Raw genomic sequence first — 27,817 nt, 5'->3', positions numbered from 1 at the left:
ACATGCCTGTAATTAGCTGTTCCATTTAGGAAACATTTTGACACGTTCTTGTCAAATTAAGTTATTCTATACTGACAGACTGTACAGGGCTCTGACCTTGATTGACCGCTTACCTGTGTACCTGTCCAGGTAATAGACTGACCAGTCGCTTCTCATTAAGTCACAGATATTGCAGGGGAAATGCCAGGACAGACAACGGAAACACAGAACTTCTTATGAAACGTTGGGAAATGTCTGCAGGTTAATTGACTTGTCTACTTGCTCAGGATTGTAGCTCAAGTAGGCCCTTATTTTACCTGCATGCCTTTGATTCTATGAAGAATTAAGTCCCCCCTAGAAAAAAGAAGAAAACAGTATACCCTCTCCCATTAAAAAATGCAAGAACAATGAACGACTGAATAAATATGAATGAATGAATGAATTAATAAATAGATAGATGAATAAATAAATGAATGAATAGATAAATAAATAAATGAATAAATAGATAAATAAATAAATAAATAAATGAATAAAAGAATGAAAGTAAAAAGAAAGAATAATGAATAGGAATACAAATAATATGAATAAAATGAAATAAGATAAAAGTGGAAGGGAACAAACAGAATTGAACGACACAAACAAACAAAACGAAATGACCCAGAGTGACATGAAAGAAATTACTTGGAAAAATATTACAGTATTTACCACTCTCTGGCAGACATATCGAGCAGCGAATTATGTATATTTAGGAGGAGGGTGATCTATTTTGTCACTACCCCACTAGCTTGAATAGAATGTCACAAAGCTTTGCCTGGCCCTGTCACATTAAAGTTATTATTGTAATTATTGTCTTTGCTTAATCTTTGCTTTCCAAGTCCCATGTAATCATTGATTTTGACTGGCTGTTGACAAGGAAAACAATCAGGGATTTGGGATGATAATTGCCACCAAAATGCTGAAAATAGCCCTGGAAAGCAAAAAAAAAAAAAAAAAAAACAAACACACCCTGAAAATTACTTTTCACTGCAATGTTATCCAGTGTTTCAGATTTAGGCAGTAGGTTTAGATATTACATAGCCCCAAAGATAAAAATAGAAAATTGCCTGGCTGTCGAGTGTTGTTACATACCAACATTGTCAATACCATTAGATGGCAAAATTATGATAATAATGAATTTTATGCAACAGGGCCCAGTAGTTTGTACTTTGTTTTGTCAAGTATCAATTTGGGATCCAAAATAATTATGGTTTGAGTTTTGGCCTCCTTATTGATATGGTTGAGATCCTGGAGTTTCAATTTTTCTTTCACTGATTTTCTATGATTTTTGGAATGGTCATGCACACTGTTGATGTTGAATAAAAAGTGTTAGAAACAGAGGTGTTTTGTGACACATTTTACCTTCATGCTTTATTTTTAAGTTTGTGAGGAAGTGGGAACAACAATGATTGACACAATAAGGCTAATGAAAGAAACATTTGAGGGATAGGAAAGCAAACGGTTACCGAATTTAGAGTTCCGTCTAATGTCAAAAAGGAGTGGCTACCCTCCTTTTTAGTGCACACTCATCACCGACGCCAACATACATGACAATACGCTACCCAGGATGCATTGCAAATCCCTCATTTACCAATTACCGTCAATGCTTTCAAGAAATGAAGGAACTAACACCTTTTAACCTTTTGCTGTGGTGCACTCTGTCCGAGCTAACTTATAGAATCGCAATGAAAGAGAAATTGGACTTGATTTTTAATCCTTGTAGGTGGAATCAAATTTCAGCGCAATTTTGCCCAGTCATGCCCACCTTACACCTATAAATACATCCCTCACAAGCTCACACACATCCCGAACGCAGCTGTAAAATTGGTGCAGCGCGACCCTCCTGTTACGCCTTATGCTTCGAGACGGCCATATTTGTTTAATCCCCCCGTCTGCTCATAATTCTTCTTCGTCTCCAGAGGGGGTTCCCTATTTCCCCTCGTATAACAAGCCGAGAGTATTTCCTCTTCCAGTTGGTTGTGTTTTTGGGGTGGGAGAACTTGATGATATCAAATGCATATTGAGTCAGTGTGTTTGATTTGTTTTTATCCGTGTTTGTGGAGATGACTCTTTATGCTTTCCTCTCCCCATCTGGTTTCGATCAGGAGGAGTGATAATCCATCGTGGATTTTCTTCTAAATTTCCTGATTGAGTGGCATACGTGTACGTGCTTTTGCCAAAAATTTGCAATTTTGCCAAGATGTACGCAATCTGTAATACATCATTTGATAATTTCAGACTGGAGCTTTTCATTTTTTTTTCTCCAATGACTTAATTATTCAAGTTTTTTTTATTTCTTTTTCCAGTATTTTGAATTTTCATACCTTGTGCATATGTGTACGGTGCAATGACAGTGCAAAATTGTGTGGGGGATAATTTGCTTTATCATGAACAATATGAAATTCTAATGTAGAAAATCCTTCAGAAGGATCATTATTTTCATCATGTGGTTAGTTGAATATATGCTTGAGCTCGTTTGATTCTTCTTAAGAAAATGGCGTATTGCTATAAAATAGTAATACAAATAATGGATATTTCTGAGTGCAATGGACAGAATACTTCATGAGGTGAAAGATGAAGATAAATTCAAAGACGCGTAGCCCAGCTGAATGGATCATTCATTTCATCTTTTTTCTTACTGTACCGTTCCCCATCCATCTCCTACTTGTACCTCCTCCATTTCTAAGGCTCCTTGCGTTTTTTACCCCTCCCTTCCCTTTTCAAATCCTTGCTGCACCCCTGATCATTTGCACCTGGATCTCGAGGGGGTCCCTCGATCCCGTCATGTTGTGGAAGTCAAAGAAAACCCCTCCCGTACCCCTGCTTTGTGTACCCCTCCCATTTTTCTGGCTCCCAGAAATTTGTCACCCATCCCTTCCCTTTTTTGAAATCCTTGCTGCACCCTTGATCATTTGCAGCTGGATCTCGAGGGGGGTCCCGCCCCGTCATGTTGTGGAAATCAAACATTGCGCTACTCTGTGATTCCACCTTCTTACCTCACATCCTGAAACCAAACACCCCGCTACGGATGACTCTATAATGCCATGACGACTGCCAGAAAACTCTTTGAGCGTGGGTGAGAAGCAGAAATCTCACCCTCGTACCCTAAACAAAGAAGACTTAAGAATATAATGCAGTAGATTACTAGCTTGATTTGAAAGCGGATGACAGGGGATCATGGAAGATGAAATCAAGAGTACCCTGTGACAGTTATAGCGGAACTGGTCTTAACACGATCCCTTCCATTGTCATCTTCAAGGGATCTTCTGGGTTAGGACATCTGGCATGCTCCCATACCCCAAACTTATTAGATCTAGTGAGTTGTAAGAAAACTGAGAATTATGTCCATTTTGCAGAGCTTTGCTCACTGATGACACCGCCTCACCCCCGCACAAGCGTCAGTTCATGTAGCTGTTTCATATGTTAACACACACCCCCCAATTACCCCTAGATTCTGCGCTAGCGTCTGAACCATTGTCTAGAAGGCGGACGGGAGGATGTTAGATGTTGATTAATCTCTTCCTTCCTTCGCCCTGTTCAGATTGGTCCCAGGACAGCTCGTTTCCTCTATTGCTTTCCTACGGGGGCCAGCAAGCGAGTCAGTCAGCTCCGCACGGCCCAAGCCGGCTGGGGAGGGCTGGAGATGTGTACACAAAGACCCTGGTAATACAACAATATGACAATGATTGAGTTTACGCTTCACAGTACGATCTGATTACCTATCTGGTTGTCTTATGATTGTCTCTGATTAGGGTTGTCGTGTCTTTTCTTTGACTCATCTGTCAGATCTTGTCATGTCCCTCCTGAAGACAAATTGCTGACAGACTTGAAGATATAGATGAATCTAACTTCAGAGGACTGTAAATTATGGTGACCATATTAAACTGGGAGAGGGGCTTTTCAAGAAGAAAAGTACTTCCAATGGATTATGCTGTGAGCCTTGTGTGTTGATATGTCAGAGGATCAATTCTCATTTGTTGGGCATGAAAAGAAAAGCAATCATGAAACCAAAAACAGATCGGAATTTGATGGTTGAATTTCATAGCATAGTGCACTTGAATAGTATGGTCAAAAGGAAGATCAGATGTAACATGGAAAATAAATTAAAAATCAAACGATATACATGTAGATTGGTCTAAGTCTAATTCTAAAGACCAAAATGACAGTAGCTTGCAACAAGAAACAATATTAAGAGAAAGTGTATTCAACCATGGCTATTGAAATCTTGTGATTCTGGTGGTTGGTGTATTGAAAAAAACAAAAAGCCAATCAGAATATGTTATTTTAGTTGCGATAAGATCAAACGTTATATTCATCAAGAAAATAAAATTGGGCTTGATTGTACAGACATGTACAAAGAAAAGACTATAGGCACACATCTAAAGGAAGAGGTAGAAGTGGAAAGAAAAAAGAGATGGTCTAATACTCTCAAGTAAATCTTAAAGAAAGTACTAGGAAACTAGTAGGTTTGAGCATCAATCAACTGTTTATTTAAAACTTTAGACGATATACAGTAGATAGTGCGTATGACATCAGAGAAGGAACAACCTGTTTATGATAGCTCAATTCCCAACGAGATGGCCCAAAATATCTTCCTCCAAAACGTTCCGTCATTCAGATGAACTTCTCCTGAGCTCTGGGGAGGTGTGATCAGTCAGGAATCCGTCATAATTCTCAGTTAATCTTGTACTTCTAATCCCCTTCAAGAGACCATCTGAAGACTCGTTCACACCAACTAGATTGAGAAAATATACGTAGGGGAGAGAGGGCATGCGCTCGCCATGCATGGAGCGGCTACTAGTTATATGTAGGGAGTTGCGAAGCTGTACATGCATCTCTCACATGCGGTGCTCACGCTTGGCAATTTCGGCAGGGCTGGGGAACTGAGATGTCTCGTAATGGGGGTCTTTTTATCAAGGCTGGGTGGCTTCTGAATTGAAAGTTTGTCACTCGGAATATCTAGAAAACTGAAAATAGGTCTGAAAAAGGGGGTCATCAGAGCGTGAGTGCCACCCCCCTCCCCCCCCCCCCCGGGCCCTGTACTTTGTTTTTACTCAGGACAGCAAAATACTAAGCATTTGCTGATCAGGGGAGAATTCCCGATCAGAAAATACACAGTATTTTGCATGATCGGGGAGATGTGAAAGCAATTTGAGAAGACCCTTAGAAATCTAGCTGCGTCACAGCAGACCCTTTGAAAGTATCTTGAAAAATTCGAGCCATTCCAGAAATGACTTGACTACCTGTACCTGAAGGTGACCAGTCTGTTTTGCAATATTTGCTTGAGCTCAGTTTCTCTTAAGTGACCATTGTAAAAACAACCATCTGTTAGTGGTATTGTTTTGTAATCAAGTCCAGAGTTGAGTGAAATCTATCTTAGGCTTGGTCTTTTTACCTGTGTTGTCTTAATTCAAAACCCTCCACGTGTTGGCATACCTGGAAAACCTCATCAGGAGGGGCAAAAATTATTTTCAAAAAGAGGTCAAATGTCACCGCCATTTCCATCTTGACACTTACTCCATCCAAACTTTTCTGTCATCTAAAAAAAGCAGGGGGGAGGATGGTGTGCCCCTCCCCCAGCTTTGCTAGTGCCTCTCAGTAACTCTTCTGAGATTGAATACATTGAATCAAAAGATGACAAAGAAATTTTCACAGGAAACATGAAAAAGGAGTTCTTTTTTATTTATCTGCACTTTGACAGAGTATATATGAGGCCTGCTTTTTCAAACTCTGCTCATTCTCCTGAAGACGTCAAGAACACAGTTGTCAAAACATCAAGATTGGGTGGTCCTTTTCAGGACCACCACTTGCCCAAGAAAGATACATACACACTAAGAAATAAAGGTTCAAAATTGAACCTCGAAAGGTTGATGCAAAATCAGCACCCTATGGGTTCAAAAATTGAACCCTGCGGTTGAGGTTCATTTTTGCACCTGCGGGTTCAATTTGAAATTTAGGGGTGCAGTTTTGAACCCACAGAGTGCAAAAATGAACCCCAACCGCAGGGTTCAATTTTTGCACCCATAGGGTGCTGATTTTGCATCAACCTTTCGGGGTTCAATTTTGAACCTTTATTTCTAAGTGTCTGGTGTACCGTGAAACCTACTACACTATTATCTGCAAACTATGCACGTACATGAATTTACTGACTTTCAAAGCTGGAGTTGGATTTTCTAATGCAAAAGAATATATAAACATTTACTGACAGTTGTTGAAACAATGCATACATATATTCAAAACAATTATTTTTAAGAATCAAATTGTATAGGCCTATAAAGGCATGGATGCTGAAAGTCCTGTCACTAGTTTCGGCTTTCTCTCCTTGAAGATAATACATTCAAATCTTTTGCATTGTATGTTCTGTGTAATTATTTTAATTTGTTTACAGTATATAATTGATAATAAATAAATGAGGGATGCTAGTGGCAGAGAAGAAAACTGTACCAGGGATTAGAAGCTGTACGGTCGTCGATTGGGTGGGAGGGAGTCTAAAAAAAATCGAAAGTTAACATTAACGATGTGGTCTTTAGTAACCTCACTCACTAATTAGAATAAAAATAGCCATAGCTCTAATGTGGAAAGGAAGTTGTTGGGTAAAGTTACAGGTCTCTGAGGACACTCTTGGAGGAATACATGGCCTGAGGTCATCTTACCTGAGAGAGAATCATCCCTCAACACCACCCAGTCTTCCTTGCCTATCAAACCATGGAACTACTTGTACTGGTAAAGTCCTCTCACACCTGGTGGGGGTTTCATAAAGCTGTTCGTAAGATAAGAACGACTTTAAGAATGACTGGTGATCCTTTCTTTTGGTAAATGGTATACACCATAGGCGATGGTTTAGCGCGTAAGAAAGGATCACCAGTCGTTCTTAAAGTCACTCTTAACTTACGAACAGCTTTATGAAAAGGCCTCCAGGATGTTCAAGCCAGTATGTTCCAGCTAATGTATAGTGTACAAATGTATACCCGGTAATGGCTTTCGAGGATCTAGCAAAAACTATGGGTAATGAAGAGAAATAAAATAGTAACTTTTTCCGGGGCAGCTTTCTTTTAATTCAGTTTTTACATTCATTTTCCATTAAAAACTCAATCAAAATAAATACATACAAAATTCATGAATAGAAATCGATTTATTGTACCCAAGGCTTGCCATTTTGTAACAACAAAACTTTTTTTTATATAACAGTAAATTTGTTTCTTAATCTCGGTAGAGAATGCCTAGTGTACATGTAGATTGATGCCTTGTCAAAAGATTAGAGGGCTGGAGAGGGTTTGAACTCAAGAGCTTGTGGTTCAGAGTCCAGAAACTTTACTACTTGCCAAAGGATTAGAGTACTGAAGGGGGGTTTGAACCCCAGACCTTGTGGTTCAGAGTCCGGAGATATTCCACTGATCCTTGACACCACCCTATCTTCCTTGCCTATCAACTACTGACCTACTGGTACTGGTAAAGGTAGAGTCCCCAATTACAGTATGCTGCTACACTCAAGTTTCTTCTTTAATTCAATGCAGTATCACCCTTTTAATAAGTCCCTTGGAGAGGAAGGAAGGTTGTCAGTTCTGAGGTACTTAATTCGTAAGCATATACGGGCTGCTGTATTGCGGTTACCTATAGCAAACATACACCAACAAAGAAAAGAGAGATCTCATATTACTCTGTGTGTTTCTTCCCAAGGCTTCTTGATGAGGTGCATGCACCTTTTGCATTAGAATGTACTACAATATGTAGATTGATGAAATCCAGTTTGTATCTACATGTTCTGCTATATCATTCAACTGGAAAACCCTTCAGGCTTCAGATTAGAGTGAACGTCTTGAAATTCATTTTTCATTCTTTCATGCAATGATATTCTCTGTCAGGTTTTTGAACCCTGATCTCTTTTATACAGGGACCCCCTGCTCTAACCACAGAACTCTCTCACAGCCACGTGTGAGGTAGATGAAGCTTAAACCGATGGCTTTGCATGCTTGTACATAATGTATGCCATTGGGAGTTGTGGTGAACACGCTTGAACTTGGGGCAATGACACATTAGTTTCTCCATGTGCGATGGCTTTCATTTCTGCCTTGGGGAGGGGGTGCAAAGTTGATTGCAAAAGGGGAAGGAGAGAGGAGGGGTCAGATAGGGATAAGACAGTGGAGTCGGAAGGGGGAGAGAGAGAGAAGAGGGAGAGGTCATTACCGAGTGAGAAAAAGGTTCTTGTGGAAAAGGTTTATTTAAATAAAAAAATAGGAAGGAAAGGGTTGAATGGATAAATAACATAGCTTGCTCCTGCTCAAAAAAAGATAGAAAGTATGTACATTGTAAATGAGGTATTTCATGTGTTTGTTGGATACAGAGACATCCACATACAGGTTGGATAGGTAAGGATGGAAAGAAGGAAAAGAGAGACAAAGAAAGAAAGAGGAGGGGATGATAAAAGAAGAAGTGAAAATATAGCAAGAAAGTTCAAGCAGGGTGGGGGAGGGGAGGGGGGGGGGGTGATGATACATTTACAGAAATGGGAGAAGGTTCAACTGAAAGAGGGACAAATACATCTAGTATGGGCAACAAATTATGAGTGGGGGATGAGTGGAAGAGGAGAGGGGTAAAGAAAGAGGGAGGGGGAGAGCCAGATCATTTTTCGGAAAGTATCTGTAGCACATGGATCCAGAGTTCATGCAGGTGGCTTAGTGCTGCATCCCATTGAGACATGTGTTAATCAGACTCGCTTCCCCCTTGCCTCTGATACCTTGAAGAACAAGAGATGTTGAGGGTACGAGTCTCCATGCCCAGACTCTTGATTTGGTGAGAAGCCTGACGTGATCTTGACCAGAACTATCAGAACTTGGAGGTGTTACTTTGGCATATTATTTGGTCTCGAAGTCATATACATCTTCTCTCTTTCTCGCATGAATGAAATGCTTTGATTCCATATAAGCATTACTGCGCATACATCGATGGCAGCGGATTTTGAGGAAATGCTGCCATCTGTTGACCAATCTATTCGGCAAATGAATTGATGTTCAAGTACAATAATGTGCACACATGAGTATTACAGACCCCCATTCACTCACGTGTTATATCATAGCTCATCAAAAAATCATTAAAAATCAATCCCTCAATAGATTTTGCTTTAATTCACTGACATTAGTCACAATTAACAGTACATTAAGACTTGATATGTTAATCAGGTACTTGCCCAGCTCAATCAAAAGTTAAATGGCCTGAAATAAGACTAACCATAATTTCGGCCAGTTCGTTGCCAGAAAAACCAGAACTGCATTGTGGGTAATAACGATTAAAATGAATACAAAAATGCATTCTAGCCTCCCCAAACGCCTTAATTATGAAAGAGTATGAACGTAGCATTTTCTCTATCGTTTTTCTTTTGATATACAAACATTTAATCTATTTTTAATGAATTATTTTAATCAATAAAGTCATGTGATCTTTACTTACGCCTGTCCGGCATGCTTTGCGCGCGGTTGAATTACTCTCATGTGCCCTATAGTGTAGGAGCTAACTCATATCAACAAATCTGTCTGCTTGAATTTGATGTTCCCTAGCTTGCTTTCACTTGCCATGTATTACAGGTGAAAGAGACACATTAAACCTGGGACCCATTTCATTTCATTTTTGCAGTAATGGCTGTTATTCAGGGAGTAGCCTTAATAGGTATATTTGGCTTTTACTATTAAATCCCTCACATTAGGTGGTTTCAAACCGCCCCGATCACAAGAATCCTCGTTAAATTACGAGAACTTTTTAAGGTTAAAAAATACCCGTTAATTATTCCTGCATTCACACTGCCCCGAAACACATCCTTCGGGATATGTTCCCGAAGTTACAAGCATGCGCAGTATGGTCTGATAAGCAGGCAAGGCGCGAGATTCAAAATCACTAGCCCAGCAGCCACCCACGCCGCCGCGCCCAACGACACGCTGGGCTGAAAGTTCCCGTAATTTGCTTTCACATCGCCAAAATACCTGCAACCTTGGAAAAATCCCCACGAAATTTCTCGTAATTTCGCCAAGTACCTACTATTTAGCGGGTATTTTCTTTTTGGGAAATTACGCGTAGTTTGCTTTCACATTACCACTACTATTTAGCGGGTATTTTCTTTCTGGGAAATTACGCGTAGTTTGCTTTCACATTACCAAAATACCTGGTATTTTATGATCGGGGTAAATTTCCCGATCAGAGAATACCTGGAACTGGCGAACTTCGAGGCGATCTGAAACCACCTATATTACCCTATGTAATTTGTTATTTTTGTTATTTTGTCATTTTACGATATTCATCACTCCATTACTATGGAATCATTTTGATTGACTTTATTTGATCGCGATGTACAGAACATGTATCTTGTATGTTTTTTAGAGATGCGAAAATAACAAATTTGCTAGAACTGCTTAAACCTACTGAAATCATTCAATCTGATTGATAGTAAACTTGTTATGCATTAATAGGAATTGTGCATATTACATAAAGGCTTTATAAAGTAGGGTGCTGGTATAGTGGTATTCTTATGCCCTTTTTACACAGGATTTTCTTAACCCCGGACTATCGCTAACCCCGTACTATCCTTAACCCCGTACTATTTTTTTTCCTTTTCACACATGCCAAATCGTTATTGCTAACCCCGGATAAGGAATGCTTGCTTTTCACACACGAAACTCGCTAACCCTGCCAAACCCCGGACTAGTGGTTTATGTCGATCATTCGTAGTATAAGTACTTCACTCGTACACTTTTTACACACGCTACAATTGCCTTAACCCTGTACTATAGGTGGGGCCAAATTGCCATTTAGCCCCACCTATAGTACGGGGTTAAGCTTAGCCCACTTTCATTTTACACATGCGATCTTAACCCCGTACTATTGCTCTTAGCACCGCAATTGGTTGGATAACCCTGCTTTTTTGCAGGGCCAAATAATCCCGTACTATAGGTGGCCAAGGTGGGGTTAGCTCACTTTGCAAAAATGCTGTGTAAAAAGAAAGTGGGCTAAGCTTAACACCATACTATAGGTGGGGCTAAATTGCCATTTAGCCCCACCTATAGTACGGGGTTAAGGAAATTTTAGCCTGTGTAAAAAGGGTATTAGATGTATGTAGGAAGGTGAAAGGTCAATACATGTATAGTAACATTCTAATCAACCATTTTTCTGTTTCGATTTAATATTTCAATATGGTAAGGTTTTGTTGCTTTTAGTGTTGGAAGCTATGCATTACAACCTGGTATTTCAATGCCGATGTGCAGGTGCCAGACCAAATAATGTAGAATTTAAAATGACAATTCTGTTTAAATTTGATACCTCAATATGGTTATGTTTCTTCTCGATTAATTGCCCTGTTTTACGGGTGAAAGGAACGCATTACAACCTGGTATTCCTGTGCAGGGGTTACCGTCGAGTCAATGGGGTAAAGTGTTCAGGGTTCGGTCTTTCTAGCACAGGAAACTAATCCAGGAAGTGGACCCTTTAAGTACGATATTAACCAAGATATTACAGAATATCAAATAACTCCTTAATAATAACCCATCTCAGTTTGTGTAACCCAATTTGTTATTGAAAAGGGATATCTCGTTTGGAGTTGAGCTAAAATTGTTCCAAAAAGTCAGGTGTAAATCAGTGATCTTATCATGAAGCACATTTTGAATCCTTGACAACAAAACATTGAAATAGAGTTTAATCTGTCAAAATCAAGCGTTGGTTTTGATGTAATCGCCATTTTACATGTATATTTTGAGTTGTAACGACTGTTTGTAATCGTAGGAAATGACCATAATGGATTTTCCTACACTGTTTGATCAGTGTTTCATTATTTCCTTGTGAACTTTCATCGGGATTCTGTTTTAAAGCCAGATAAGTCAGAAACTCGGAATCAACCTGAACCATTATGTTATTTCACATCTAAGGAAATAAAAGCTGCATATACATGTTTATAGTGGTCTGTTGATATTAAATTAATATTGATTATGTGAGATATAAACTCAAATTTAGACTTTTTATGGGTAAACGAGTAGGACAATGCCTATTGAGCCTACATTTGGGCATGGGCCCGTATTCTGAAGTCGGCTTTAACTTAAACTCAGGTTTAAAGTTGTAGTTCAAGTATGGGAAGCCAAAAATATCAAAATTTGTATTAAGTTGTGTGTTTCTTATGTTTACTATACTCTTTCCCGATTTAGCGATGGCGAAGACAATCATCCATTTATACTTCCTAGACAATTATGAATGATTTGAGAGCCAAATGAGCTGAAGTATCATATCTGTACTGTAAGTGATTTATGAAACAATTGGCTTCCCATACTTAAACCACAACTTTAAACCTGAGTTTAAGTTAAACCCGACTTCAGAATATGGGCCTTATGCGAAATGTTCCATATTTTGCAATTATTGGACATTAATTACAAATGTACGTATTGGGCAATGGGGCTGCTTTATTATAAAGCCATAAACTATGCACAAGTTTACTACATGTAGGCATGGTTTACCGGTTAGCAACCTGTTCTTGTGCTAACAAATTTTCAGTGGGAGTGAAATTTCTACAACACTAATCATTTTTTTTAATGGGGAGGTGGGGGGGGGGGGTTATGTGGTCCATGCCCCCTTTAAAGCAACAGAAGAAAATCAGTTTGAAAATGAAAGTGTAGATATTGTATTAGGATACAGCACTAGCCACATCCTATCATACAGAACGCTGTGGTGAGAAGACCACAAATGTTCATTCTTTCTCATGACAGGCATATGTAGGATTCACAAGCTGCTTTGTGAAAAATCAATTAATTATAAATAGTAGGGCGTTTGTCTAGATATGAAAGCTGTAACAGTTATAAAACCACACTAGAACTCAAGAGGGGTGAATTGATACATACATATGTCATGTATATTTATATTTTATATTTGATCAATTTGATATTTCTACTTTTACGTACATTTACCTGTTTGCATTTTAATGGAAATAAATGAATGTACGCAATGTTGCTGGAAAATAATTACATTTGCTTTGGAGTCATTGTCAAAGTGCACACTATATGATGGCTATAACAGGTAAACCTTAGGAAAACCCAGACTGATGCGTGATAAACATTGTTTATAGGGGAATAGGGATAGAATCATGCTACATGTACTTTTCTGCTAGAAATGATAATGATGACAGTCTGTGTATCCATTTAAGACATTAATTATAAAAGCACTTTATAGATTACATGTAGCAGTCTGCATGAAAATTTGCTTTTAAAATGTCACTTTCATGTTTATGGGCCTTCTTTCCAGAAGTCTACATGTCACTAATAGATCCATCACTAAATGCTCTTAATTGATAACAAAAATTTGATAAGCGCATTTCATCTCCCGAGAATATGAATTCACCTTTTCTCAAATGTTACGTTAGCATTGCTTTGACAACAGCTAATAAGTAATTACCTCACAATAGCTTTCGCATGGCTTTTATTTTTGGCCAAGATGCCCTTTTGAGGAACTACCCTCCTGGGTACGCCGATGCGCTGCCTTGTCGCTCTCAACGCCAAATCTAGGCTGAATTGCCCCGAAAAAAGGGCTCTCTCGTTGACGGATATAGAGGATGAAGCTTCTCCTTTTGTCACTCAGCTTGAAGAGATTGGAGGGCTGGACCAGCGCTGACAAATTGAGCTTAAGATTCCCGGTTTGTGAATCTTAATCAATCCTTCCCCCATGGGTATTTCTTTTTAGGTTTACATGTTCTAGCTGTTAGGTAGTAGACTTTGACAATGGCTTTATTAAGATAAAAAATGATTATATCCCCCAACCAATAATGTGCATCAATGCATTCATGAGGTTTACGTGTTATAGCAGTCACAAAGTGTACTTTGAAAATTGGTTTAAAAATAAGCATGATTTATACATGTATCTTCTTCAATAACATCTCTTGGTTAGTATTTATTGAAAGGATGTTAAAAATGAACAATAGTCCTCTGAAAAAGAAAGTAGATGAATTAAATTGATCACTTTATAACTTTAATTATTCGATTAATCAATTGAAGAGTGAACTTCATGTTATCAAATGACTTTAAAAGCAATCAGCATTTATCTTTATTAAAATAAAATCTTTTTCATCAATTATTTTTACATGTATAATGTCAGAAGGGTGAGTTTAAGAAAAAATAAAAAAAATTCACTCCTGATTTTAAAAAATATATGAATCCAAGTGAGTGAGTATGTACTCATTGTTTTAGCATAAAGGTATATATTTTAATTTCTTAAACAGAAAAATAATGAGCATGGTATACCAATGTGTTGACAGATAGTAAAACAGCAAAATGAAGATATTCTATGAGATGAGAATTCTTGATGACCATTCAGTCCAGTGGCAAAGGTGTCCTATTGAGTCTGAACTGGCATTGAGGTAATTTACATGAAAGACAGTCTATCGCCATATAAGGAATTACTTTGACTAAACTGCCGAGCAAAGACCACCTCTTAAAATCGCAGGGCAAAAGTGCAAATGCCTGAAGTATCTGGGCTTTCACCAAAGCTCTCAATCTTCCATCAACAGTTGTGATTATAAATAGTTAGTTGGAATATTAGACTCCGTGCTGTGGATAGCATTTTATCACTCTTTATATGCATTGAACCCCACCTGGATAGCATCTTGACCTTATGCACAAAATTAGAAATCCAACATCAATTCGCGTCATTGGTATATTAAGGGGCATCTAAAATTGTGAGATTCTTTAATTTCAATACTTCGTTCACTGCACAACAGGTTGCAAATAACAAGAAATCTTCAATATTGGGCCTAAAATATAACAAACCTGTCTTCAAATTTTCTTTGAATTTATTTTTTATTTTCTTTACAAAATGTAATATTGGAATTAAATAAAAATTTGCCGTAATTTAGTGTTTATTTAGTGTTGGACATGAATTGATGTGGAGCATCTTCACAAAATAGAATTTTGAAGATGAACCATATTAGGAAAACCAGCCCTTGTATAAAAATTTATGCCCTGATACACAACTCCATGCACTCGTGCATTTAAATTTCATGATTTTTTTCTTTTACTAGGTCAGACTTTTGACCCATTTCAAGCACTCTGTTCATACATTGTGCAATTTTTTTTATTTCAATTATCTGTCTATCATTTTGGGGGAATTTTGCCTGGAATCATCCCAGTTTTGGAAGTCATTCATTGTAATAGTTTTAATTAGTATATTGCTTCCTCTGCTCATCCTTTCACCTGGCTTTTTTTTTTGCATTTCCGGATAACCTGAATTTCGTGAGAAAAAAAGCCCTTGAACAGAATGAAAATGTTCCCACAGACCAGCAGAACTTGCATGATTAGCACCTGAGTTGTACTTTCATGTTGTATCCTATATTAATCGGTTGATTTGCGGGAGAATGATGACCCATGTGGCGTGTTTGGGGGACTTGAGATTCCAGGAGTTGATGGGTTAATTTCTGTCTGTTTTCCCACGTACAGGCATGAATGGGAAAGCATTATCTGCAGTTGGTTGGTTCGGGCAGTCAACTCACAGCTCAGATTTTTTTCCACCCATGATCTACTAGTATTGCATGGATGGGAGAGAAAAAATGAAAGAAAGATAGTTGGCCCATGATGGAATCCACATGATTTGTTACATCCATGGCAGGATATGAATTATGATAAGGAAAATTGACTATTGATGAAATCAATAAAGATGATAGTTGGGAAGGGGGTGGGGTTATGACGAATTTCAGGAATAAAAGAATTAGTCCACTCCAAACCAGCATATTTATACCACTGGAACTTATAGCAGCCAAATGGTGGCCTTCCAAAGAGGAATAATGGATTTTCAATGTGTTATGCAATGCATGAGGTGTGTTGCTATGTCAGTGCCTACATAACCTTTTGTTATGCACACTTGAACCCCCCCCCACTAGAAATTATCACGAAGCAACGCTCAACAAATTGGTCTATATTGTACTTGTATTTGTTTTTTTAACAATCGATAACCACTCATAGAGCAAAAAAAAATCCCCATCCAAAGGGTTACTTTACATCAAGACTGGTCAGCCAACATACCCATCTCAGACGCAACTTTGTTGTTGTTTTCTGTTTAGGGTCATGGTAAGTTCATTGACCTTTGTGACCTTGACAACCAGACAAGCCGAAGTTCTAGGTCTGCTTCACCTAACTGTTATTTCCTAATACCATTTAGGATCAGGACTTTCTTAAGTGCACTAATTGATCTGCTGTCTGATGGCATAATTACCAAGTACTACATCCCGGTAGGGTTCCGCTAAAAGTGCAAAGAAATGGGATAGTGAGAACAGACCCAGATGATACTTTTTGTAAAATGAAAAATGAAGTTACTGCTTTCAATACATGGTCATTTCAATTATATTTGTGATGAAATATTTGCAGCTCAGTATATAATAGACATTTATTTTCTTTCTTTTAAACTTTCTAAATAAGTGCAACGACTTGATGTATAATTTTTATGTGTACTATAACAGCAAAGTTTATTGCTATTAATATTATTATTGTAATCATTCATCATCGTCATCCTCCTCCTCATCGTCATCATCATCATCACAGTTTACACATAAAGCCTTCTGTCTTTAATTCATGAATTTTCGATTAAAGCACCCAAATTATCAAAAATGTCTTTATCCCAAGTACTTCTGCCTGGAACACGGTCCTCACTCCAGTCATTTCTTAGTATAGGGTTTGGTTTCCATTTATCTAACTCTCTCATGAACTATGCAACAAGTTTAGTTTCATTTGTATTCATTGATGAAAGATGCCACTTGAGAAATGGAATGCTGCCAATTATGTTCGACTCCTAATTAATTTTTATAGTATGACAGATTTTGCATCAATTGTTTGAAAGTACATCTCCAAGGTTGCATTTGTTTCAAGTGACATGTACTTTCCAACAAGAATCACAGTTTTTTAAAGGAAACCAAAACCCAAGAAGAGAAGTAATCTTATTGGAAAGAGTAAAATGAGAGGAACAATTTAAAAAAAGTTTCATCAAAATCGGTTATGAAATAAGCAAGTTATGGACGATTAAAAAGTCTTGTTGTACTTACTATGTGGATCCTCAAATTGGCAAACGTGCTTCAAAATGGCTGATTTTGTGGACAACTCTCCATTTGTTTTGTACACATATTTCAGATTTCCCCCTTTATGTTACATATTTCCTATAATCTCCTCCTGACCTTGACATATATGGTGTGGATTATATTTTCCCCTTCTGTGCTCAGAAGGAGGCAAGATGCAATTTGAAAGATAATGAGGAAAATCTGAAAATTTGTGTACAAAACAAATGGAGAGTTGCCCACAAAATCAGCCATTTTGAAGCATGTTTGCCAATTTGAGGATGCCCATAAACAGTACAACAAGAGTTTTCAAACTCCCATAACTTGCTTATTTCATAACCGATTTTGTTGAAACTTTTTTAAATTGTTCCTCTCATTTTACTCTTTCCAATAAGATTACTTCTCTTCTTGGGTTTTGGTTTCCTTTAAACACTTTCAGTCAAAATCATGGTGGCACAAAAGCCAAGATTTATGTATTGTGGGTGATAGAAAAGGAAAACATGAAATGATGAAAATATGTGACCCCCAAAAAATGATGCTGCGAGTATCATGATTGACAAGATTATTTGAATACAACCAGTGTAAAAAGTAAAACTGATTATGCAAGGGCTGTTTAAAAGTCGACCTGTTGTGATCAGTGGGCATAAATATTTTTAGACCGTGACTAAATTTTTAAAAAAGTGAGATGGGGCTTGTCGCCCTTAGCCCCCCCCCCCCTTATTTTTCACTGCACACAACACTGTTCTCAATCATGCAACAAAACTGTGCCCATTCACTGAAAATTTCTTTGGTGTTAATTATTTTATTTACAATTTCAATCTGCTGCACTGAAGAAGAGATAAAATTTGGCAAGATTATGATAATAAAAAAAGTGATGAAATTACTCTTTTGCGGAATATATCATTCATACCTGTAGACAAAAATTAATCGTGATTCCTGAATGTTACAGTGTTTTAGTTCAAATCTTGCATGAACACATTACACATCCATACACACCTGGGCCCCGTCTTACGAAGAGTGATGATTGATCCGATCAATCGTAACTATAGACGGCCAGCAACATCAACATCTATTATGCATGTTTGTTCAAAATATTTTCTAGCTATGATGTATATTTGTGGATTCATTGTTTTCTTGAAAATTCACTGCGCTTCTCTTTGGATACAGAGGACATTGTGCAAGTTTTTCGTAGAAAGAAATTATGACAATGATGGATTTGCTTAGAGTTACAATTGATCAGATCCATCGTAACTCTTTGTAAGACGGGGCCCTGATCTTACTATATATATATATATAATATGTTTTACTTTGTAAATAACACATGCACGGTACACAACACAACCCTAATTCAGGAGAATTTGCTATGACCCATGTCAGGTACTATTCACTTTACTTTTTATTTCTGTTGAGTATGATCCTTTGTTATTCCTTGTATTACCATATGATTTCTCTTATTCTTTTGTTTTGGTTTTGATTCAATTTGCTATTATTTACGGTACATTATGTTTGTTCTGTTGCTTATTCTATGATTTGCTTTATTTGTTTTGTTTAGCAAATAAAAACTGAAGAAGGCCAGGGCCGAAAGCTTTACAACATAGTGTATACTTTGCTTCATCCTTGATTCTACTCTACTCTTCACACATATATTATAAACAATGATCAAAGCGATTGGTACATATATCCACGCCCCTCTCATTATATATATATATATATATATATATATATGTATATATATATATATATATATATATTACACTTGTTGAATTTGTGTTTAGCATCTAAAGTTAAGTTACATGTAGATTTCAGGAAGAATCTTGTGTTACGACAAGTTTTTTACTCTTGTCATTGCATAAAGGTGGATCACAAAACACAACTTAGAACATGATCCATGTTGTGTTTCAAAGATCAGCTTTTGTATTATGAACTCACCAATGTTGCCTTTCTTCACTCAAGAGAGTGTCCATCTTACAGGGTGCACATATCTACTCATTTTAATTTGTGTAAAATGTTGATGTAAGGCAGATTAGCAAATTGTTGTACCTTTGTGTGAGAGCTGTGACGTCAATACGGGGCAAATGTTCCCCCGTGGAATGGAACATCGTGAGACCGCAATCGTTTGGCACCTGCCCGAGTGCACCCAAGATGTTCTATTATCTCAACTGTCAAACAAAGCCACTTTGTAACATTGATTTTCAGGGTTATTACATTCTATTCATGTTGTAACAAAATATTTGTAGGTGTTGACTAAGATAGAGAAAAAATGTTATGATGGAAAATAAACAGTAAATGTTCTTTTATTTTTTTTGTTAGGACAGCCATCAATAGTTCAAGATTTATCTTGACTGACGAGCTGAAAGGAGGAGGGGGTCATGAAAAAGATGTTTTTATTTGACTTTGCCTCCTATCAAACAAGAAAGTAAAATAAAGGACATATCTTTGGAAGAAAATAGAATAAAATGATAAGAGAGATAACAAAGGTAATCAAAGCCACTGAGACTTTGTTCACTTTGTGAGTGAATTTCTCTTTTGATTGATAGGATTTATCTCAAAAGAAGAAGGGGATGGTAGTTTTATCAAAAATATTTTGTATTTGACCATGACTGGTCTAATAGAGAATGTAATTGCACTGGTTTTGAAACATCAGGCGAGTGCTCCCCAACCATCAAGTGAAAGGGTTCAAACTTTCTTAGGAGGGGGGGGGGGCAATTTCCTCAATATATTTTGACGTGCCAGAAGGAAAACATCACATTACAGAAGTAGGTTAAGAGGGGGCAGTTGTCATTAAAAAAATGGGGTTCACTGCAAAGACTTAGCATAAAGTTAATGGGGAAGGTGCTGGACAGAAATACCACCCCACCCCTCACTCCACCTATGCATGACAAGTCACAAGAAATTTATTTTAAGAAGCCCAAATATATTTTTGGAAAGAGTTCCATATGCACACCCCCCCACACCAAAAATGAAAAAAAAAGATTGTTGAGATTTCCAGTTGGTTCACTTCAGATTTTTCTATCATTTTTTTTTACTGTTGGTTACCTTAGTTGGGACTCGAACTCACCTCGTTTTATCTGCAGTCAAGACCCCTTCCCGCTACGCTAGCGAGAAGCGCTGATACCGGAAGGGGTATTTTAACGATTATCAGCCGATAGTTCGAATGGGGTAGACTCACAGACCCTTTACACGCACAATTACACGCACTAGATCTTGCTCGAAATTTGACGGAATAAAGCGATATTTTGGTATGTATTTCCACTCCCCAATCATTATGTTCTATATTAGGGTTAGATATATTATTCTTGTCCATGTTTTTATTTTCAATTTTATTGGGGGTGCATATGGAACTCTTGCCATATTTTTTAAAACTCCACAGGTGAGGTAGATGATGGCCATAGCATAGAATGCTCACCTGTGTTGTTTAGGAAGACGAATGTCCCTTTAAATGTAGTGCCCAGGTTTGTTCAGTGGATTTGAAGAGGAAACTGGGTCGGGACGGCTTGTGGTGAAAGTTACACCACTCTTCCTGTGGAAGGAAGTCTTCCCCTAGTGGTACTTGTGAAATGAGAGTGGTTTTTATAGTAACCTTACCTCGGCCCGGCCGTTCCACCTTTATTTAGCACGGGTCCCTTTCTTGTGTGATGATGGGACGTTGGAGTTGAATGCACCTCGGGTTTGTGTAGAAAGAAAACAAGGAAAGAATAACATCATGAAACTGATCATTATGATAGAAAAGATCAAAGATATGCCCTTTGCCACAATACACCACTCATACATGTACATATTGTACACCAAAATCCGAAACACAGATATTCATGCTTGAATGTTTTTCTTTCATGTTCAGCAGGAGGTATTAAAAAGTACTTATTGACATTACAGATGTTTGAATGGAACATTGTATTTTCAATGATGGTTTGCAGCAAAAAATGTTTTGCAAGTTGCTCTAATATTTTCCTGGCTTAGCTGGGCTTCCTCTTACAAGCACATATCATTCAGGAAATTAACACCTGCATGTAACAGTTTACACCCGAGTGGAGAGTGGCAAATGTAAATTAATTTAATGTCTTCATAAAAGTCATAAATGCAATATTAATGTTAGTATGTCATGTGTGTGAGTAATTTTATGTTTCTACTGTTGTTTTTGTTCCCGGCATGTAATTGAATATCTGTGGTCTGTCTTTGAAGAAAATGCATATTTGGTATTAAAAATTCATGTATTTCTCAATGACTGTCAGCTGACCTTTTTCTCTGCAAGGTGCTAATTTTTAATATGATCTTGTTGATTTTGATTTTTTTAAATGTTATGAGAAAACTCGGGCTCTTTCATAAATGGAATTAAACTCACCATTAAAATTAATGGTAAAGTTGCCATCAATCACAACTATGTATGATGGCAAAGTCTGTTTAACAGCAAATCTTTGTCAAATGTTCTATTGAAGAGCCTGTCATTGTAGCCAAGCTTGCCATTGAATGATAATATGCAACATTCATATAGCGCTTGAAGCATTGCATACTATTACACCAGCTTAAGCATGGCTACCTGATCAAGTTCTCGAGCATTCAAGGAATTTGTTCATACCAGAGACCCATTTACTACACGTAGGTGGACAGTGGCAAATGCAGATAAACACCTTGCCATAGGACACAAATGCCATGGTGGGATTTGAAGTACCCAGGACCTTGTGGTTGACAGTGGTTCAACGTCCAGAGACTTATCCACTAAGCAACAACGCTTTAACAATTGTAAAGTTTAATGCAATGAGGCTCAAGATATGTTTCTTGAATGTGCAGGATACCTTTATTATAGTATGGCAGTAAATTAGGAGGGAAACATAATTTTCATTGTGTACTCCTCAGATAAAGACTTGGTGTGATACATCAAAGATATCATTCAACCTTCAATGATATTTCTTGTTGTTTTACTTATTTATCTCTTTTTCTCTTTTCTTCTTTTCCTTGTTCTTGCAGGTTGGTCCACAGTCTGCAGTTTGATTCGCATGAAAACAAGGTGAAAGACGCCAACGTCAAGGACTCTGATACCTTCACCATCTTTGATCCAAGAAACCCGATGAACAAACGAAGGAGAGAGGATAGTAAACAGAAGAAGAAAGACAGAAGATGATAGTGAAAAGGAGATACAGGAGTGGTATCACATCATGTCTTTGTTGCAATATTCAGCAAAGATGATAATTCATTCATATGCATGAAAACAAGGTGAAAGACGCCAAGGTCAAGGACTCCGATACGTTCACCATCTTTTATCCCAGCAAACCTAATGAGAGAAGGTCAAATGATAGTAAGGAGAAAGACAGGAGATGATAAGGAAAAGAAGAAACTAGAGTGGAAAAACTTTCAAGTTGCTTCTCGTCCTACATTTGCATGAAGATTCAAAGAATATCCTGAAACTTCTGTCATCTTTGATTAAAGGAACCCATGAAATCAAATGAATAGAGAAGATATTAAGCAGAGAAAGAGAAGTTGATAGTAAAAAAAATGAATTGAAGATTAAATTAACTATCAAGATATTTTGTATCATGCATTTGCTGCAACCATTCATGAAATACGCTGAAACATTTCATCATATTTGATCGAAGGAGAGATAGAAGTATAGGGTGATAATAGAAAGAGGATATGAAGGTTGAAGAAACAATCCAGTTGTTTCACACTAGGTGGTTTCAGACCGCCTCAAAGTTCGTCAGTTCCAGGTATTTTCTGATCGGGAAATCTGCCCCGATCAGAAAATACCAGGTAATATTGGTAATGTGAAAGTAAATTACGCGTAATCTCCCCGAAAGAAAATACCCACTAAATAGTAGGTACTTGTCAAAATTAGGAAAACTTTCGCGGGGATTTTTCCAAGGTCGCAGGTATTTTGGCAATGTAAAAGCAATTTACGGGAACTTTTAGCCCAGCGTGTAGTTGGTTGCGGGTGCCTTGGGTGGCTGCTGAGCTAGTGCTTTTGAATCTCGCGCCTTGCCTGCTTATCAGACCATACTGCGCATGCTCGTAACTTCAGGAACTTGTCCCGAAGGGTATGTTTCGGGGCAGTGTGAATGCAGGAATAATTAATGGGTATTTTTTAGTTTAAAAAAGTTCTCGTAATTCAACAGGGACTCTTATGATCGAGGCGGTTTGAAACCACCTCTATAGAGTGTTTGCTGCAAACCTACAAGAGATATGCTCATCATTATTTGATCGAAGAAGAGAGATAGAAGGTGATAGTAGAAAGACGAATTGAAGATTGAATAAATTATTTACTTGCTGTGCATCATGTTTTTTCCCTGAGATTTAGAAAGGTGGAAGAACCTTTATCATTTCATCAAGCCATGTTTCTGCTGCAATTATTCAACAATAAATCCTGATACATGATTTCATATCTTTGTATATCTTTCATATCAATGTACTGAGGTAAAGACATATAAATGTCATTTATCAATGCTTTTCAAGAGCCTTCCTTGCCAAATCTCAAAGTAGTCTAGCACTGGGAAAGTTGGCCCTGTGGAATAGCCGTGGTGTAGTGGTTCTGACTCTTGCCTGGTAATTAGAGGGTTGTGTATTCAAATCCCACCATGGCCATGCGTCCTTTGGTAAGGGGGTTAATCAACACCTTGCCACTCTCCACACAGGTGCTAAATAGGTACCAGGTAGGATTGAAAGTCATTGTATGCCTCAGTGGTAACTGGTTGAAGTACTCCCCAGGGAGAGGAGAAGTGCATATATTGTGTGCGAAAATGACTGATTGAATCTGATGGTCACGGTAATCATAAATCTTTGAGCCCTTAGATATGTACTATGTACCGTACGTCTTAAGCACATTACAAATAACCGGATTATTATTAGATTGTTCATTTACTGCTATCAGCTGGAATGAAATTGAGTTCATAATATGGTCTTGAATCACATAGAGTATATTCACTGTGTGAGCAAATGTGATGCATAAATATAAATCACTGATATATAAAAAAAAACTCTTCTCTCTTGACAATGATATTGTCCATTTGAGTTCATTTACCAGTAATTCATGCTGAACTTGTAGGCATGAAAGAATCTGAGCATATTGCTTAGTGCGATTGTTTCACTGGCATGCATTTATGCAATATAATCTGTTGCTTTTGTCCAAGAAGAATACCGGTATTCCTGTTGGATAAAAAACACCAGGGCCCTGTTGTACAAAGAGTTACGATTGATCTGATCAATCGTTACTCTATGGAAATCCATCTGTGTCATAATTTTTTCTACGAAAAATTTGAACAATGTCCTTTTTAAGCAAAGAGAAGCGCAGTGAATTATCAAGAAAACAATGAATGCATGAATATACATCACAGCTAGCAAATATTTTGAACAGACATGCATAATAGATGTTGACGTTGCTGGCCGTCCATAGTTGCGATCGATCGAATCAATCGTAACTCTTTGTACAACAGGGCCCAGATTTGCCCGATTTCATGGAAGTAATGTCATACAATTTCAAGCACATATCTTTTTTATGCATGCAAAGTATATAATATACATACTTTAACAGGATTTATTCACCATTACCATTTACTATTCTATCACTCTGCTTGTATTTAACTGCAAAAAGGAGAATCTAGCCCTAAAACACAGAACTGTGACCCACAGGTCTGTCCTCATAACCATAACTGGTGGGGAAATGCAGGTGGACCACTACACCGGGGTTTCCCCCTACTCTTATACAAATAGTGCAGTGGGTTCTTAACGTGCAAAGGTGGTGATTCTCCTCTACATGGGGCCTCCATTTGACATCCTATCCAAGGGACTAGTTCTATGTCCTAGGATTGTGCTGCTTTAAATGTCTACAGGAGGTCCAAGGTAGAGGGTATGACATTAATTAGTATAAATGTCTATAAGGGAAGAACTAGTTAAAAATACACCAACAACTTCCTCGGCCTGCCCCTGTCATTTGTTTACCTTAAATATCTGTTGTATTTCAATCTTTGACATGGTCCTACTTTTCGCTTTGAAGTCTTTTGTAATGATTCTTTTTTTAGAAGTACAAAAGAACCTTGGATGTCCGTTTTGGACCACAATTTTTCCTGCGACCTTGTGAACAGAAATGTTTGATATTCGTTGAATACAGTCATGAGAAATTATCAGGAAATCGTTTTGGCATCTGGGTTCTGCACAGAGTCCTGTTTAATAGAAATTGTTAAGCAATGACAAATTACAGGCCAGGTGTACTGTTGCAAATGGCTATAAAAATAATTGAGGATTTATTATTGATAAACAAGGTGAAGGGTTTGGAGGGTTTGGAGGGAGTGTTAAAAGGGGGTAATAAAGGAGGACGGGGGATCGATGGAAGGAAATTAAGAAAAAGAACTATTAAGGTTTTATATCATATGAAAATATATGTTGGTCCATATATCCATATTTAAAAAAAAATAAAGTAGTGGTATTGTCTACATTACAACACACAACACTGGATACAATTGATTTTTAGCTGTGTGAAGTGATTCAGAAAATAGAAATCAGAGAGGGGGGGGAGTGGTCACCTGTAACGAAAATAGGCATAATATAAATTTCTGTTGTTTTTTAATGAATGTCTAGAGTGAACTATTTGGCAAAGACTTAAAAAAGGGGAATCCTACCCAAATAAAAACTTGTTTTTATAAGGAAAAGAAAAATCAGACAAGTTGTTAGGTGAAAGTTCAACCAATATTGGACATACAACAAGAAAGTTATGAATTTTTAAAAGTTGTAAATATTGGTAATCACTATACCCATGGAGACTTCAAATTGGCAGCATATGGGATGTCATGGCTTATGGGAAAGTTGTCCTTGCCACTTGTCATGATTTACTTACCCAGTTGCCAATTTGAATCTTCATAGTATTAGTGATTTCAGTCTTAAAGCAGCTATAACTTTATTATTGCTTGTCCGATTTCTTCCAAACTTTCACCATTCTGTTTAATTCATTTTTCTTCCTAACACAACATGTTGTGGCCAAGGCTGGATTCCCCTTTAATTCTCTAATACATGAGCAGTAAATGAAAGGAGAGTATGAAAATGAATCCAAATGAATCCTTATCAATTTTGATTTTCACATTTGCTTGTTTTTACTATTTGAAAAGATAGATAGTATCAAACTCTAAGAGTTTACAATTTCCCTACATGTATATGTATGTAAATGTTTGTATATATCTCTGTGCATTAAATGCTCTAACTGATGAAATGACACAGGTGTCGATATGCATTGATTTCTTGTTCAAGAAAACAATGATGTTTATTTGATAATTTGTAACAAAAAATGACAACAAGATTTAATCTTGGTTAGGATGAGGTGGGAATGGATTGAAGCTTCTATATGGCTTGAACTCATATTGGAGAGAGAGATAAGGGGGTATGTTTATTCATTTTAGATATACTAATTTGAAATGTAAATAGGAGGATTGGAATCTATAATTACAGTTTGTGGGGGAAAAAATAACCGGTGACATTCATACATGGCTGACGCGTTTCAAACATATTTTTAGAGAAATTTGTACATTTAAAAAAAGCCAAAGAAAGTTGTTTTTTGTACAGCTGTCAAATTTACACAATTTGGATGTCCAAATCAAGTTGATAACTTTCTGTTAAAAAAATTGACCAATGGCTATATTGCTGACCGTTAGTGGTGTACACTGCCTTACCAGAATATACCGCGATCAGACTGCAATATGAATGTGGTAAATTGCTGATTGCTCTACACCAGCAATTTTGTCTAATAATATCTGCTTGGTCTAACGCCAGGTAAGTCCATATGGTTAGATGAATGTTCATTGACCAAATTTTTATTTAACAAAGTAAAACAAAACAATAAATTAGTAGATGGAGTGAACATTAGACCAACTGGGCATTAGACTAGATAATTGTAAGACTTAGACCAAACGACAATTAAACCAAATTATGGGTTAAGCTCATTGTAATACTATCTGAGAACTTGCGAAATAGACCCAATTGCTGATGAGACGCAGACCGCCTTTTTTATTAAAGACCTATGCAATTTAAAGATATGAAGAAGAGCGCTATCTGTTGGTCAAGAAACTATTCATGAAAGTTATCAGCACCGATAAATAACTGGTTTTGATTAGCTTAAAGTTACCCTTTTTTATACTTTCTCATCGAGACATCTCATATTTTGTGGCATATGGACGTTTAATTATATTATTAAAAAAACACGGATGGTCGGAGATAGGTGATGTTTAATTAAAACTTCTGAAAGATTAAACATTTATATTAACTGAAGTAAACAAAGGTGTGACCTCTCGGCTTTCTTCTTAACACCGAAGGGCATTATTAAACAACGTACAGGTGTATCGATAATTGTAAACAACTAAAGAAAAGTAATTCGAGGTGAACCACTGGAACATAACTCGAGATAACTACCCGACAAATTTCCCGGATTCGTTGGTTTTCTGCTTTCATTAACAATAATTAATTGATTTTTTTTATATTGCACATATTAAATAACATTTTTGTTCATACATCGCCTCCCACGCATTGTAGGTGCCCTTCAAAAAGGAGGCTAAATAGTGGTAAATTGTCAGGAAATGTGGCATACCCTTAAGCAGCCATAAAGACTGGTAATTACCCCTCTCATCGGCCTCGTTCAATTAAAATCATGGACACAACTTATATTTCATACTTGACAGCATCGCCAAATGGCTGCATGCGGTTTGGTTACATAATAAATTTGTGAAAACTTTCCTCGGATTGGCGGCATTCCGACACCTCCGCATCCCCTAGTTCGTTTCGCTGCCC

General features: G+C 37.4%; 1 protein-coding gene across 1 annotated transcript in view; it reads left to right on the top strand.

Moving 5' to 3' along the window:
- LOC121423724 (spliceosome-associated protein CWC27 homolog) overlaps positions 1 to 22,815 on the top strand; it is a 63,298-nt gene extending 40,483 nt beyond the window's left edge. Inside the window, exon 11 of the mRNA XM_041619160.1 lies at positions 22,028 to 22,815. Within this exon, the coding sequence (XP_041475094.1) occupies positions 22,028 to 22,181 (154 nt within the window). The 3' untranslated portion in view covers positions 22,182 to 22,815. The remainder of the gene's footprint in view (positions 1 to 22,027) is intronic.
- Positions 22,816 to 27,817: the final 5,002 nt, after the last annotated feature.

The sequence above is a fragment of the Lytechinus variegatus genome, chromosome 11 (genome assembly GCF_018143015.1).
Source record: "Lytechinus variegatus isolate NC3 chromosome 11, Lvar_3.0, whole genome shotgun sequence".
Taxonomy (NCBI): domain Eukaryota; kingdom Metazoa; phylum Echinodermata; class Echinoidea; order Temnopleuroida; family Toxopneustidae; genus Lytechinus; species Lytechinus variegatus.
This window is presented reverse-complemented; position numbering and strand designations above follow the sequence as displayed.